Source organism: Melozone crissalis, unplaced genomic scaffold (assembly GCF_028551555.1).
Source record: "Melozone crissalis strain CALT ecotype California unplaced genomic scaffold, PUWL_Pcris_2 ptg000027l_1, whole genome shotgun sequence".
Lineage (NCBI taxonomy): Eukaryota > Metazoa > Chordata > Aves > Passeriformes > Passerellidae > Melozone > Melozone crissalis.
In genome coordinates this window covers 47,135,022-47,151,140 of record NW_026535805.1, presented here as the reverse complement: position 1 = coordinate 47,151,140, position 16,119 = coordinate 47,135,022, and the positions used below count along the sequence as shown (strand labels likewise).

Sequence of the window (16,119 nt, the reverse complement as noted above, 5' to 3'; positions counted from 1 at the left end):
AGGAAGCCTTTCTTAAATTAAACCTGAGGCTTCTACGTGGGGATGGAGGGAGGATACATTTAAACATTTCCAGCTTTAGGTAACGCAGTTTTGGAGGCCTGGCTGGATACTCACTGTCCATGGCCTAAGGGGTATGACTGTGGACAAGAGAAAGTCAGAGGAAAGAGGTGTCTGTGCTACACCAGATGCAAGAGACAACAGCTACATGTTACCAGCAGTGTTAAGGTGTTAAGAACTGGATGAACTGAACTGGCAGAAACTTTTACAGAGTTCTGGGGTCTCCCTCCAAAACTCCCTTGGCCCCATGAGATAAAGAGGCCAACGTTTCAAAACAAAGGTATCCCTCCAGTTTGTCCTTTCTCACTAGGAAGGTCGGGCAGAAACAAACTGGAAAGGAGGACGGGCTTCACAGTATGGTAAAGGAAATGCTGAAGATATCTGTTATTCATCCAAAAATCAACTGCTTGAAATGCCTGCCATTTCAACAGCAGGATGAAAAAGTCTGATGAAGGCTGGCCTGGAGGTGTTACAAGTGTGTAACACCTGAAACCTTCAACCAACATGACAAGATATTGTTCCTGCAGTATTTCCCATCCAAACGAACTGTGGGCCTTCAGATATAGAGCTGTTTGAAAAAACCAAAATTTTTGAAGATTGGTATCTCTTGGGCTAAATAATCTCTGTCATTAGGTAGACAAGGTAAGCTCTCCCAGGACAAAGCTATTTTGGAACAGCATTACTGAGAAGAAATTAAGGGAACTAAAGAAGTGGGACATTGTTACAGATGGGGCATGTATGACAATATTTGATCACAGCTTCAAATTTCTTTTCTTCAACAAGTTTAGTAGACTTCCTATAGAGCTAAGGGCTTTCCAACTTGACGCCCAGATATTGAAGAAACAGCCAGTGAAGCCATCCTCAAGAAAATATTTTCAGGTTACATACTGATCAAGTTCATGTACAATTATAAATATTCAGGAAAACAATCCCATGGTAGAAGTGATGATCAGAGAAAAGTGATGACCTAAAGGCTGCATCTGTATTAATAACTTTATCAGGGACAGGGTATGAATCCATGGTGGAAAATGGTTTCCTGGCACTACTTTGGCTTATGTCAACTAGGGAAGGCACAGGAACAGTTGGAGATCTACACAGAGGGAAAAGTATCTCCAGTTTCAGTGTCTTGCATACCTCAGGATACTGACACCATATACTCTATTTATAACCACAGCTGGATGGCTCATGTCAGTGGCTTTGGATTGGTTTCTAATGGATCAGAAGAGAGACAGCTGTTAGCACCTGAAGCCTGCCCAGCAGGGGAAAGCTTACCATGGAAGAAGAAAAGGGGTAGTTTCCCTCAAGTCAGTTCCCTTCAATGAAAAGCAAGGAAAACAGTAGCAAACTGCTGTTGGCATGATATGGACAGCGTTAGACATGACAAAATACCAGCAAAAGGAAGTACTTGCAAGGCTCTGCAGAGGCTCTAGAGGAGAGGCTATAAGGGTGCATATCACACAGCTCAGAAAGGCATGTTATACAGAACTGGAGAGCTGGAGAAACAGCTGATAGTCTCCCAGATTTTTAGGCAAGCTTTTCCAAATACAGTTCACAAAATTCTTTAAGCAATCAATCTGCGGAGGGATGCAACACCAAACAAAATTTTCAGAAGTTTGAACAGTCAAATATGCATTAACAAGCAGCAGAATGACTCTGAGTCCTGGATGTCCATGAGCTCCAGATCTGCCAGCTGCTGCATGTGTTGGTTCCTGTTGCACACCATTTGATCACTGCAAATCTCAAGCTCCAGAGGTAAATGAAATGTTTTCTTACTAGTGATTATCTCATCCAAATAAACATAAGCGGCACTGTGCCTCTGGGGCCTGCAAAACAGTTTATTTAACTCAGTAGTAAGGTGAGAACTCTCAGAGAGATCTTGCTAAGCCTCTCTAAGTCTCTATCTTTATGGAAAACTGTGTATCAATTTCTAAAAATAAAAGGTAGCTGAGTGACTCCCCGTGATTCTCAGATGAGACACAAGTCAAGGAGAATGAACTGGGCCAGTAAAAAAACCCAGTGTAGACAGAACGAAACAGTGGGACAGATGGTTCCCCCATCCTTCATTTACAGATCACAAAGTCCTACAGTGGTCAAATAAATTTTTACCATGGAGTTGTTGCATGTGGGTTGGTCTGCCTGCCAACTGTCATTAAAGAGATGTGGGAGGAACAAACCCCGGTTCCTCATGTAAGTCCTAAACTTGTAGAGAATTTGCAACAGAAAATTTCTGCTAAGTGTTTAAAAGAGAGGCAACTTAATAAATAAGCTCAGAAACTTACTCACTGAGTGGAGGTAAAGTTCTGTTTTTTTCAAAACAGAGAACAAATTATCTGTCACTTCTAAGGGCGGTTTACAGCAAGCGGGCAACCTGAGCCTGCGGGTGAGATGGAAAGATGAAGGTCTTCCAAACCTTCAGCAAGAAAGCAGGGTTTTCTCCTGGGTTGTACTTTCTGAATTGGGTAAAACAGCACAGACTTTGCTTAGAAAGTGGAGGGGAAGGCAGGAACCTGATTGAAAAAGCAGAGGCCCAAGAGCAAATTAAGCTGCAGGAGTTAGGTCACTCTCTTCTGAAATTCTACAAGGCAATTCCAGCCACGTTGGTAGGGGTTAATGGACTGCAGCAGGCACATGATACTGCAGGGGCACAAAGTATCATAGTGGATCTCAGAGCAGTGATGCCCAAGGTATAGCAGGGAAGAAAGAGAATTTTGGCACAAGGAGAATGTTAATGACCTAATATGCTGTCCTGGGACAAATTAATACTTGTACAGAAAACCAAGTAAAACTGGTATGACACAGTTTGGGACACAGAATTCTAATTCAATGCTTAAATAGCTTGTGTCCAGTAAACCAGTGCCAGATGGGTAAAGGGCACAAGGTGTCAGTGTACACAGAATCTTACTAAAGGCTGGTGTGATACTGGCAGTTTTCTCTAAAAGAGGGACCCAGCTTTTAGGAGTTATTTAGGATTTACCCACTCTCATGTGGACTGCAATCCAAGAAGCAGCAATTAAATGCAATTCAGACTGCTTTTTATATACAGCAAGGAACTAGCTGAAAGTGAAACTTAGATATTTAATATTCATACACTGGAGGGAAGAACGTGCATTAGGGCTGTCCTCTCATGGGAAAGCAGAAACTGGTAATTCAAAGTGTTCAATTATGACAAGAAAGTAAAGCAGTTTAATAGTTCTCCAAACTAATCTGAAGCTTCTGCACAGAGAGCAAGTTCACAAAAGTCAATGTTAGGTGCAGCTAGCTACAAGCAGATTCATAAGACAGTCCTTGCACAGGAAAGGCAAAGAAAATAGTAATTCAAACAACACCCAAACTCCTGGTCTAGAAATTAATACCTTAGTCCAGCAGTTCTAGCCATGGAAAGGTTCCCTGAAATTAAACTAGGTTAATAAGATTCCTTGCTAGGCACTCAAGTTTCACTTGTGATAATGGTCCTGAAGAATTCTAAAGTACAAATCTGGTGCTGCTGTCAGATTTGGAAAAAGGGACAGAGAGAAGTTTTTTAAAAATAAGGAATATTTAAGTGAAATAGGGATGATTTAAAGGCCCAAGACAATCCTCTAATGAGATGAAACTTTATCTCCACACATCATTAGTGCACATATATCACAGTAAGCATATAAACTGCAATATTTGTCTTCAGGGACGTGTCTTTGAACCTAGCCATCATGGCTGAGCTGGAAATCAGATCATATTCAGAGCAGGAAGGTGAAGCATGGGAGGGAGACATGGTGAAGAAGGCAACAGGAACATCAGAGACTGAGAGCAATGGACACAGGAAATCACTTCTTACAAAAATGGGCAAAGTCACACTGAAATGAATGGCAAAATTGCACTCCAGGTCACTGCAAGTCCCCTTGCAAGCAAATCTGAAATTACACAGACTGTTCTAAATTCTTAACACAGAACAAAAAGTGGAGAAAAGATTTTGCTAAGCCAAAATTTTCTCTCTGGCTTCACTCCAGACCTATTTGTTAAAGAGTTTGAATGGAAAGTCAGAGGCGTATGTGTTTCATAACAAGTTCCCTGCACACAGGAGTGTACACGTTCAACATCATGTTCCACCTCCACAGCTATGGAAGAGTCAGTATATACATAGCTAGGGAAGATTTATCCTCTGGTTCTCCCATGTACAAATAATGCTATTTCCCAGACATACAATGATAAGCAGCACTCTCTAAGGAATATTCAAGTTACACATGCTAGCTGAGACACTGGGATTTGACCCTAATTATTTTGTGATTTTGAACATACAAGTAGTATATTCATTTGTTCAAATAAAATCATTGGCAGAGGTAATCTGACCCTGTACATTGTCCCAGAAGAGTTTGCAAAGATGGCTAGCATTGAGAGCCAGCTGGGACATGCCTAAATTTAACAAAAGGAAGAAAGAGAAAAAAAAGAAGAAAAAAACCCACTTGCTCTCTGAAACCATTTAAAAACCATATTCATGAGTAAGAAATAATTCCTCAACACAGGGGTGAATTTCCAGAAAGTAAACAGAAATCAAACTGGCACCAGACAGAACACATAAAAGAACAGAAGAGAGGAGATTATCTGTTGAGGAGAAACCAAATGATGCTAGCTCATCACACAGCGTGAGCTCTGGAAAGATGTCATATTTGTCATAGCTGGGAAATGCTAAAAATACAGGGCCAGATCACTCTCTGCTAGCAAAGCATTGAGAGGTGTCTCTGGATGAGGCTTGTCAGGCTCCCTGCTAGCTCATCAGTCCTTCACGGATACAGAGAAAGAGGCAGGACTGCAGAGAGTCAGATCAGGCCTCACATGCCCCCACAGCAGTTCTCTGCTTCAAATGTGCTCACAACCACCTGAGCACACATGTTCACATACCTGAAGGCTTCCATACAAACATACTTGAGTGAGAGATAACCTGTCACAGCTGAAGAAGCACATACCTGCACTTGTGGATCCAATTCCTGCTGTAAGCACGGAGCGTGGCATAATCTTTACTGCATACTTGAGGAACTGAGATTTCCCTGTACCTGGGTCTCCAACCAACAGAAGATGAGATTCACCTGGGGGGAAAACAGTGATGTGGGAGTAGACAGTTGATATACAGACAAACATTGACACAAAATGCTCAGATTAAATAATACTTGTCACATTCATCTAAAATTTAGCATTATATATACATTAAAATATGTAATTCTGCACTATTTATTTGGTGTGATAAATACATTTTTTAATAAAGTCATCTAGACACAAATATTTACAATTGAGTATTTGTGAAGTGTTTGCAGGTATTTGACACTTCCTGTAATATGAGATCTTACATTTTAGAATGCTCATTTCTCACACTCAGCTCATTCTTGTATATGAAACACAAGGATACCAGGTTTTAGTTACCATTCCACTATTCAGTTATTTAAATTATTTCAAAATGGACTAATAAAATCAGCAGTCTGTTTTGCTTAAGTAATTCTTTGCCAACAGTTACACAACTTTAGTCTTTTCACAACAATGAAATTACAGAAGTAAATAATTCATCTGCTACAATCTCAGTAGTGCTCTAAATTTTTTTCACTGTTTTCTAGAAAATCCCATCTCCAATTCAAATATAAAGTCTATAATTTTTTTAGCTGTTAGAGCATTAAGAAAAGCCTGTATTTGTATACAGAGACATACTTTTAAAAATTATTATGACCTGTGTAGATTATGACCTGTGTACCACCTGGCACATGGCATATTTGCCATCTAACAACAACAGAAGGCAAATCAGCAGGCAGGTAACTTGGAGTTACAAGACTAAGTGAGATGTGGTGACAATCACAGATGGAAAAGTCTGGCATTAGAAAGTAAAATTAATCCTTTAATTTTTCCTTTTAACGTACTATAGTGATCCACATTAAGGAAACATTAAGATTCCATCCTTTGATGCCAAATACTGCTGGGAATATTCTACTAGAAATAAATTCAAAATGTCACTTATACAATAAAAAGTGAGATGTTTCAGATAAAACAGCTGCCTTTAATATTCTACCTAATGGAAACCTAAAAGTCTGCTTCTATTGGGTTTTATTTGGGAAAAAATTAAAGTAAAAAGAGGAAGTCTAGACATCCACTTGAACTTGTATGAGATTTTCGAAGAATAGTCAAAATTGATTAAAACTTGTTCTCACTCAAGAAAATGGGATGATTGTGCTTCCAAGTTCTTACTGGTTTGATTTCAGAAGGGTAGGGGGGTGTGGGTGAGGACAGGGATGGGAATGACTGTTACAAAGGATGTGATACTTTTAGCAACAATACAAACCTCTGGTTCGAGTTCCAGCAGCATCAGTCCTCTGCACACCACCAGCAAGCACCATGGCTACAGCCAGCTTCACCAGGTACAATCCAAAAACTTGAGGACATAAGCTAGCCAAAATTTCATTCCTCCCTAGAACAGGAGCAAAAATGGCACTCAGCAGAGTTAAAACTTGGTTTCCCAGGGACTCCCATGTAGACTGACAAATAATTTGGCCAAGAAAAGTAGGGTAGGAAGGAGAATTTAAATTTATTTTCTTTAAATGGCACCTAGAGCGGTTGTTTGATCCAAACTTCCTTCATGATACAGAAGTTAAGTAAGTCACAGTCACAAGCAGCAAAGCCAATCCTATTGCAATTTAAGGAATGAAATGCCATCATGCAAATTCTTTTGTTCCATATTTACAAGTGTAAAAGCTATGAAACCTAAAAGTTTACAGATTTCAAAATGTCCCCTTGAAAACTGGTGTGTTGTACATTTAAGAAAACTTCTAACACTTATTTTGCCTTAAACCTGTGCACATATAGTGTCTTTATTTTCTCATTGTTACCTTCCTTCTCCTTTGATCCTCCTGTGTCACAGATCCCTCTGTGTCTCTTCCTCCCTACTATAGTCTCTTTCCAGCAGCAGAATATTTCAATCTGCTCTGAAAATGCTGATGGTGTGGAAGATACGTAACAGGATTAATTCTGTTCTTTGAGATTCTGACACCTCCAGCACATAAGGGGTCTCAGGTTATATGCCATGTGTTACTTCCATTGCTAGGGAATAAAACAGAGTGACCCATTTTGAGAGCTTAACTTCATGTTTTAAATTTAGATGCAGGTACATGGTACTGGCAAAATATAGAGACCTAATGGATGACTTAAGGTACATGTGTTTTATTTGGAGGCCTTCTGAAGGAATTAACACATCTTTATTCATCCAAAAGTGAAATTTTAACAATGTTGTTCAGCCACACACTGCTCAAGATTTAACTTCACAGTTAGGAGTTAGCATCATTGAGTGACTGTAAAATGTAGTAGTAGCTCTCATTATCTCTTGAAAAACAGTGCAGGTACACACACATTCTGTGGCCTCTGACTTCTGAGTCAGATTTAATCTTTGCCCTCAATTTCAACTGGAATTCAGAGAAACAGACTGAAACAGACACCTTGGGTAGTCAGAGTCCTTCTAATTTCCACCTCATCTTTTTTGTAGCCACTTCAAAATTATTTATTCAGAATGAGTAATATTAGATAAAATCACATTGCTCTCTGCAGGCTTCCAAAATTTGTCCTGAGAATGAAAGATTAAAAGGGACCTTCAAAGAAGATCCCAAGTTACTTTCTGAACAGTTCTAATGAGAGTGATAAGAAATATTCTCATTCCAAATAGCAGAAGGAAGAAATGTTATCATTCCAAACAGCAGGAAGCTAGCAATTAAATTGCTTTCCAGGAAATGCAGTTCTGAAGAATCTTTAACATTGACAGGATCTACACTTTCTTATTGTGAGCAGGCTCATTTGAGGGAGGTTCCCACCTGCTTTTCCTCTTGTTATTCTTTAAAGAAGAAAGACTAAGCCTTTTGCAGGGTTTTACAAAACAAAATTTACAAAATTTTGCTGTTTTACAAAACAGCCTAATAAAGTTCAGTGGTGGAGACCCTAAAGAGTCCATTGAGCTTCTGCAGAGTTGAGGAGAAGGCACTCAGATTATAGAGAGGGACAGAGTTCCAGACAGAACTGCTGGGAATTCCAAGCTGGCTGGCTGTGGACCATGATAAGTTTAGGACCCAGCATACTGACCACTGACTGTTCTGGAAGCCAGTGTGAATTGGAAGGCTCCCCTGCTCCTAACTCAAGGAGCTAGGCATCCCAGAGTTATGTTAAAGATGGGATGTGCTAATCCCTATGGTAAAGAAGCAGAGCTTAATTTGGGATGCAGAGACAGTGTGTCAGCTCTCTCACCCCAGAGGCAACAGCTGTGCTGACTAAAGGCAGATCTGATCCACGCTATTTCTTCTGAGAAATATGCTTCTTCTGTCTTGATTATAAAACATTTTTCTTTTTTTTCCTCTTATACTTACATTCCTTTTCATTTCTTGTTAATAAATGCTCCAAAAAAGACTTGAATAGATAGCTCAGAGGATGAAGATCAATGCAGTAGGTTTGGTACTTCCTTCCATCCTACCCCAGTAATAATAAAGTAAGAATTTTGTATTCATGCTGTGAAAAAAATATATTCTTGATAAATGAGGGGTGAGATAGGATAATGGGGGGAAAATGTGTTCAGTCATTGTATTTTCACTCTGATTTCATCTCTATCCAATCCAGTGTCCATCTTAAGTGTTCAACCACTAACCTGCTAAGGGATCATTCCTATGCCTTTCCCAGAAGTCTTCAAATTCCTTGCGAACTTCTTCATCAATTACAACCCCTGCTAGCTGCTCATTGTTCACTTTAACATAGTTGGCTTTCAAAACAAGCTCCAAGTCACAGCGGGCACCCTCGTGGAAAGGTTTCCACCTCTGCATTACCACTCCATACACTGTGATGTCATCTCCTAGAGGTAACAACAAAAATTAATAAAATAACAAAAAAAATATGATTTGAGACATGTAGACACTTCAGCTAGCTGTAATGCACAATAACGTGATCTAGATCCTGTGTTACAGTTAACAAGGTTAAAAAATAATCTAACGACAAAAAGCAAAACCTCCTGCATTTACTGGGAGTCTAAAACAAAGGTAAGGTAGGTTGCTTCAGTCTTCAGTGGTAGGAAGCTGTTATGTCTTTCCACTTCTGTTTAAGGGAGGTGAATTCTTAAAGATATACCTCTGCTTGTTTCCTTTTTTAAAAGAGAGGAATTCCTGGTAAACTGTAGAAGCTCTTTCAATTAGAATGATTATACAAAAAAAAAAAATTCGTCAAAACTTATTTGGCTTCTGGTAATCTTTGTGGAGAATGAACCCCAGAATCACTTGTTAACATTCTGAGTACAGCATTCTTCTCAGAAAGTACAACCACAAATTAATTTCTTGTGGAAATGTGCCTATCTGAGAATGTTTAGTCCATTCTCCATTCATTGTCCTGCCAATGAGCTTCTTCTTTGAATGCCAAGTAGCTTTTTCTACCTGCAATACTCCTTAGAGAGAGGTCAGGTTTCCTGGCTCTCCAAACCTATGGAGGGGCACCTCATGCTGTGTGACCCGATGTCCTGGGGAGGTTTGGTGTTCTACACTAACAAGGTTTAATGCACTTTCTGTCTGTCACAACACATTACTTATTGATGCTGATCTGTCAAACAGTCAAGATGTAAGCTGACATGGGGGTGCATGACATTTTCTGGAACGGCCATCAGCTGCCACGCCAACGTTCAGCCTGGAACAGCCCCGTGACAGACGAGCACACCTCGCTCGAGGAGCCCCCGGCACTGACAGCCACCTGACAGAGATTCATCTCAAGGGGAAAACTAAAAATGCTTGTGGGTACAGACATAGGTAATTTATGCTATATCCTCACCAGACTTGCAACTGTCCACCAAGTCATCTTCCAGAACAACCACCATGCAACGAGGGATGCTTCCAACAGACAGCCTCTGAACCTAGGGGATGGGAAGGAAAAGCACTTCTTAAGAACTGTACCTTTCAAAAGCCTTTAATTTACAGCTGCTCTGGCCTGTGGTTCCTTTCCTGGAACTGAGGTCAGTTCTTGCTTTTTACCACAAAACTTACAGTAAGGATGCCAATGCTGCCCTGAACTTAACAATGAAAGTTTAATGCTGATATTAAAAGAAATGGGATTGAGTATTAAATTAGCAGAAGGTGTTCAGTGCTGGGAGATCTTGTGTGATTTCAATATCTTGCTGAAGAAAGCAAAGCTCACTAAAAGAGGTCATTTGAAAGACCAATCTTATTTTTTATTACAGTTTGAGTTATTACTAGGTACTTCTTCAATATGTAAAGTTGACTTTGGGTACTGAAGCATGTGCATGGGTTAGATAACGCTTCACTGAAGTAGATACTGAGTGAATATTTCTGTATTTTTCTGGTATTTAACCATGACTTGACAGTCTGAGATTAAGTTTAGGTGCCAAGGATTAAATCAAAAACAGGAAACTCCAAATATATATTGACAAATGTGCCAGTAACTCCTGTAATTCTTTTTCTTTTCTCCAGGGCAAAGTCTGTGCAATCTTGTCACAGTCCATTTCCAACGAGCAATCTTTCCATTTACACTTAGAGCTTGCAATAGTTTTGAGAGTATCCACTGCACAAGAACAACAGTCAGAAGTACCTCTTCATTCTACAGCCCAGCTCATATATGCCAGAATTCTAAATGTATTCACTCTCTGGTGCCTAGGAAGGTTAATTCACCCTTGTGTATTACCTAAATGGCCACAGGCAGTTCACATCACTGTCAGTACTGATGGCACATGCACAGTTATTTGCAGAGCTCAGTAGGAAGCACAAGGGAAATTCACTCCTAGTTTAACTTTACTGTTTTTAACAAGCCCACATTGCTGAAAATCCTTCCTACCAGTGAGATCTGTGTGTTACACAGCATAACAAAAGAGATTTCCCACATGCCAGAAACAATCATTATATGTTCATGCAATATAGAGCTTATTTCCTAGAAAGTTTATTCCCTTACTTGTTTCGGTATTCTGAACTTTTAAGACCTTAATTTCTAACTTCATACAATTCTCCTCCACCTTGTCTCTACTTCCACCCAGGGATACCAGCAGAAACCAAACACAAATTCTGGCTGCAGGTTCTGTAAGGATCACATATGCAGTAATTGTGGAGTTCAATATTGGCTGAAGGGAAGAACATTTGCAGACACCATGTATTGACCACAATGCACAGCTACAGCTGGCCCTGGCCAACACTGGGCTAGCTTTGTCCTCAGAACCAGTGTTGAACATCAGCATCATGCACAGGAAGTGCTTAGAGGAAAAATGCACACTTGGTGTTACAGGGATTCAACGTGGAAGGGAAATTCATCTATGGAAATTTCATCTATGGAAATTTCATCTATTCACTGACTGCTGGTGTTTTGTACAATACTGAATAGAATTACCCAGTAACAGAAGTATGGTCCACGTGTTGGCTTAATTCTTAACTCTTTGACAGGAAATCTCTGACCAATGGGTTACCTGGCTCCTTTCAGTCACCTCAGGCACTTGTTTTAAGCAACAGTAGACATCTATACTTTAATACCTTCCCCTTTTGTCTATGTTTTTTTTTCCCTTACCTGTTCCTGAATTTTGATTTCTTGATAGTCCCTGCAGCAGGTAGGAGAAGAGGTTGTTCCAGAGAGACACATGAACTTGGTTGAGTTGCAGCCTTCCTCATTGAGGCAGGCTGCTGGCCGGCAGAAGGCGTAGTACTGCTCAAAGTCGGCCCTGACAGCAAACACGTGCTTGCACTTGTTACAGATGTAACTGCGCTCAAACTCCAAAACCTTCACGGAACTGGTGCGGATGACAGTCCCAGTGACAGACAAAAAGTGTCCCACGTCCTTGGATTTAGGGATGTGCTCTCGAGTCAGCTCTGGGCAAACAGGCAAACCTGTTGGACAGAAATATGTACAGCATAAGGCTGTGCTTATCAAACAAGGACTTGCAATGCAGTTAAACAGAAAACATGCCAGACATATAAACAGTAGCCCTTGTTATTAGCGTTTCATAAACATGATTCAACTATTCATCTGTTGTACCATAAGTCTGATTCACTGTCCTCAGATGGTGAAAATCATCAGACGCTGAGCACTAGGTGAAAATGCTGCCAGGTTACTCTCCCACTCTTGCCAGGGGGTGAATAGTCATGAACAGCTTCCATTCATGGAAAAAGATCCTGATGTTCTCATATCTGTATTAATTCAGATGTTCCTTTGCAGATGCCATTTATTCTACAACTGGTTTATCTGAATGACAATTTTTTGGTTATGTTACTTAATTGTGGCTCAGTGTTGTTCCCACAGTTAAACAGGTGTAATATTGTGTGAATTCTCAAGTCTAGGCAAACTCACAGTTGGAGAGCATTTGACCTTAAATCCACATTGCATGCCAGTAAACCTTGAGCTCAAGGAAGATGGCATAAAAAGAATGTAAAGGGGTTATGAACACAGGCAAAGTAAAATCACTTGTATATTCAAATGCATAGTGACAGGACACTTTCCACTTGCTCTCCCTTAATTCCACCCCAGCAGCCAGTTCAGTCGTGTGCTGATCAGGCTCCAGAGCTCACCCATCACTGGGCACCAGAGTGGCTGAAATCCTCAGGATGATTAATCTCAACAACCTACAAAGTCCTTACAAAAGTAAATGGTCTTGAGATGCTTACCTGAGCAAAATATTGCCCTCTCAGAAATTAGTAATGAACTACAAGATAACGAATAATTATAAACTTAATTTCTTATCTTCACTTCCCAAATATTTTGGAATTATTTTCTACAGAGATGTAAAACTACAAATCTGCTAGGAAATAATGTTTCTAAGGGGACCAAAACTATTTGTGCATTTATGGCAAATATTCTCAGTGACTTTGGCTGGGGAAAAAAAAAGTCATATTTATTTCAGTGTTTTCAACCCCAAATTCCTCATTTCAGACATGCAGAAACATTCCAGTTTGATGCTTTTAAGCAACACTTGACTTTCTGCTTTTGTTCAAAGAAAATATTTTTAACAATTGAACTAATTTTAAAAGGTAAGAGAATAAAGTAGAAAAAGTGGAATTAAATAATCAGGAGGAAGTATTTTGTAAAACTGCAAACAACTTTTTCTCTTTGACTCTAATAAAGCTATTTAAATGTTCTACCAAGCCTGTTTAAATTTTCATTCTACCACAGATTTGCATTTCTAGTCAGTTCAGGGGAAAAGAAATCCGTTATTTCTCCACCTGTTTTGGCTTTTTTATTCTTAGTTCAGCATTGCTGCCCCTGAAAAAGCTTTGCAAAATGCATCACATCTTACACTAGAGAGAGCTGCAGCACTGTTGTCAAGATATATGATGATCATCTCTGTGAATTTTGAAGAGACAAGAGTCTAAATGTGATAAGAAGAGCCTTCATTCTGATCATACTAGACTGCTTGACAAATTCTTTAATTGACTATGTGCCTCTTTGCATTAGTCACAAAAAAGCTATTTAAAATATCAGAAGCAGCTTGGACTTGAGTAACAAACACAGTGGTGCTCAGGCTAATGATAAATAAGGAAAAATCATTTAATGGATTTGTAGCAAAAAGTAGAAGCTATACAATCAAATTCCTACAATGCTGAAATTCAGATAAAAAACTTTTACTTCCTTCAGTGAATTCAGGGTAATCATCCATTATTATGGATGGATTATTACTGCATATCCACACTCCTTCCATCCTTTTTTGAGTCCCTAGATGCCCTGGCCATATTGGCAGAAGGTGCTGAGATTGTTTCTTACATCTAGTGTATGCAAAATCATTTTTCCTCACTAAATTCCAAGCCTGACACACAGATACCATCACCAAACTCATGGTAGTTGCCTGCTGCTCCCACCAAGAATAGTTCACCAGCTTCTCATTCCCTCCTTATCTGACATGGGAATGGGAAGTGGCACTCCATGATGAGAATCCTGAAGGTAATCAGAACTCAGCACCCACTTAAAAGGTAACAGTATCATGGGAAAATTCGGGTGGAAAAAGGGCTATAGAAAATTTAGATTGTTTCTTTCGTGTCTTCCCCAGCAAGCCTTTCAGTGGTACAGAACACTAACCAAATTCTGTGGACAGATGTCATTTTGATCCAGCTGGACCACTCAAGGATAACTCCCCCTGTTCTTCACCAACTTCTCTCCAGCTTATGGATAGAATTATCTGTGAGTCTGCTGACTGAATTCTTCTACCAATGATCAGTCAGGCTTGCTTTTATCAGTTACTAAAACTATTTGATCAAGGGGGCTAATTTTGCCAGAGGTTGATAAAGGACTATTTAGACAAAACATCACTCTGGGAGGAGTGATCAGCTCCAGCAAGAGGCTGATAAGAGGAAAAGGAATGTCTTAAAGACACCACTACTCATGAAGAGTACTTCCTTGGAGTCTTTTTTCATGCTGAAGCCCTGAATGATGTAAATGCATCTCAGAACACTAGGAGGAAAGTTTTACCTCATTCCTGCTTTCACAGGTACAGGAAGGTGCCTGAGGTCAAATCTCAGTCCAGCACAAGTGGCCATCCTTTTACCTCACACACTCAGCAGCTGTACAAGCTCCTCAGCACCTGAATACCACAGGCTAAATGTATTTCTGATGGATGCATTGTCATTACAACATTTTCATGGAAACTCACTGGAATGAAACACAGGCCTATTTAACAATGTGATTTGTCCAAATTCAAGCTGCCAAAAGATTGAATGATCATAAGCCACTCCACAACAGGGCAGGGGAGGGAAACACAGGCTGCCAGCCCTTGGCTTTGCAGACTATTGCTCCAAATTGTCATAATCAGAAATGACCAGAAGGGATGGTGCCACTGCTGACCCAGTTCCCCACAACAGGCAAAAAAGACATTTCAATCCCAGAGCCTGCACTCCACATTTACCAAACCTCAAAGCTACTAAAAATTTCCCAATAATAAGGAATAATGATATATCATCTGGCAGTGAAAACATTACTGAAGCCTCCATTATTGATCACGCCTTCCAACAGTTCCTTCCAATTTTATGACAAGCAATTTTGTAACAGTTAAGCATAAAATTCAACAGTTTCAGATGAAATTGTTACAAGACAACTCAAAATTTAGACTTTGGAAGATGGCTGGAGCTAATAAGGACTGAATGCCAACTGGCATGGTAGGGAAGGCAACCTGCAGTAAAACTTTGGAACTATTTTATCTTCCCCTAAAACTTTTTTCCTAGGATTGTTTTTTCCTTTCTTCTCTCTACATCTTCTGTCTAAAAGAAACAATGTAAAACCAGCTGCTGCTATGAGGAGTCTTTGCCCTGGAAAGGCTTTAGTGCAAGCTCTGACCCAGCGAGAGACAGGCAGCGCAGTGGGGATGGCCACAGCTTTGTTTTTGGGAGTTGGTCTACACCCATCCACGTGTTTGCACGTGTCCCCGGCCGCTCAATAAACACTAAGGATTCCCTCTGCTTCAAACACTGGAACGGCGAGAATTAAACCTGCTCATTCCACGGCGCCACAACAGCTGGTTACAAAGTAAAGAACTTTTGGCAGTTTCCCTGAAGAGCCAAGAAATGCCGGCAGTCCCGGCAGGGAGCTGCAGCCCCGCACTCACCCGAGACCCTGGCGTGCAGGTTCTGCTTGAGGCTGAGCTGCGCGGGCTCCGCGCTCTCCTGCAGCGCTGCCAGCGCGGCCCGGCGCAGCGCGCTGTCGAAAATCGGGAGCACCTCGCTGGGGAAGGCGTTGAAGAACTCGCCGATCTCCATGTTGGTCTCAAAGAGCGTCAAGGCGTCGACGACGACCGGGTAGTGCGCCTGCTCGTCCGCCTCCCTCAGGATGGCCAGGATTTCGTCCCTGTGGTGCTCCAGCACGTAGGACTCGAACACCTGCCCGATGAGGCTCACCTGCTCCGCGCTCAGCACCATGCTGTCCCTGGCTGCCGGGGGAGGCGCTCACACTGCGCCGCTTCCCGCTACGGCCGCGCGCCGGGCGGGAAACTTTGTCTTTCCCTGGGACAAGCCCAGCGAGGAGCCAGGCGAGGCGGGGCGGGGCACGGCTCCCGAGCTCGGGCAGGGAAACCCCCTCAGGGCGGCACCTCCGCCCCGCCGCTGCCCGGGACCGCGGCATACACCGGGGCCA

General features: G+C 41.1%; 1 protein-coding gene across 1 annotated transcript in view; it reads right to left on the bottom strand.

The window, feature by feature from the left end:
• The window catches only part of MCM9 (minichromosome maintenance 9 homologous recombination repair factor), a 48,542-nt gene extending 32,637 nt beyond the window's left edge, over nucleotides 1–15,905 (bottom strand). The window contains exons 1-6 of the mRNA XM_054280216.1: nucleotides 15,596–15,905; nucleotides 11,581–11,897; nucleotides 9,847–9,928; nucleotides 8,687–8,887; nucleotides 6,350–6,475; nucleotides 4,995–5,114 (exon numbers count right to left, since the gene is read on the bottom strand). Coding sequence (XP_054136191.1) covers nucleotides 4,995–5,114; nucleotides 6,350–6,475; nucleotides 8,687–8,887; nucleotides 9,847–9,928; nucleotides 11,581–11,897; nucleotides 15,596–15,905 — 1,156 coding nt within the window. The remainder of the gene's footprint in view (nucleotides 1–4,994; nucleotides 5,115–6,349; nucleotides 6,476–8,686; nucleotides 8,888–9,846; nucleotides 9,929–11,580; nucleotides 11,898–15,595) is intronic.
• Between the last annotated feature and the right edge of the window lie 214 nt (nucleotides 15,906–16,119).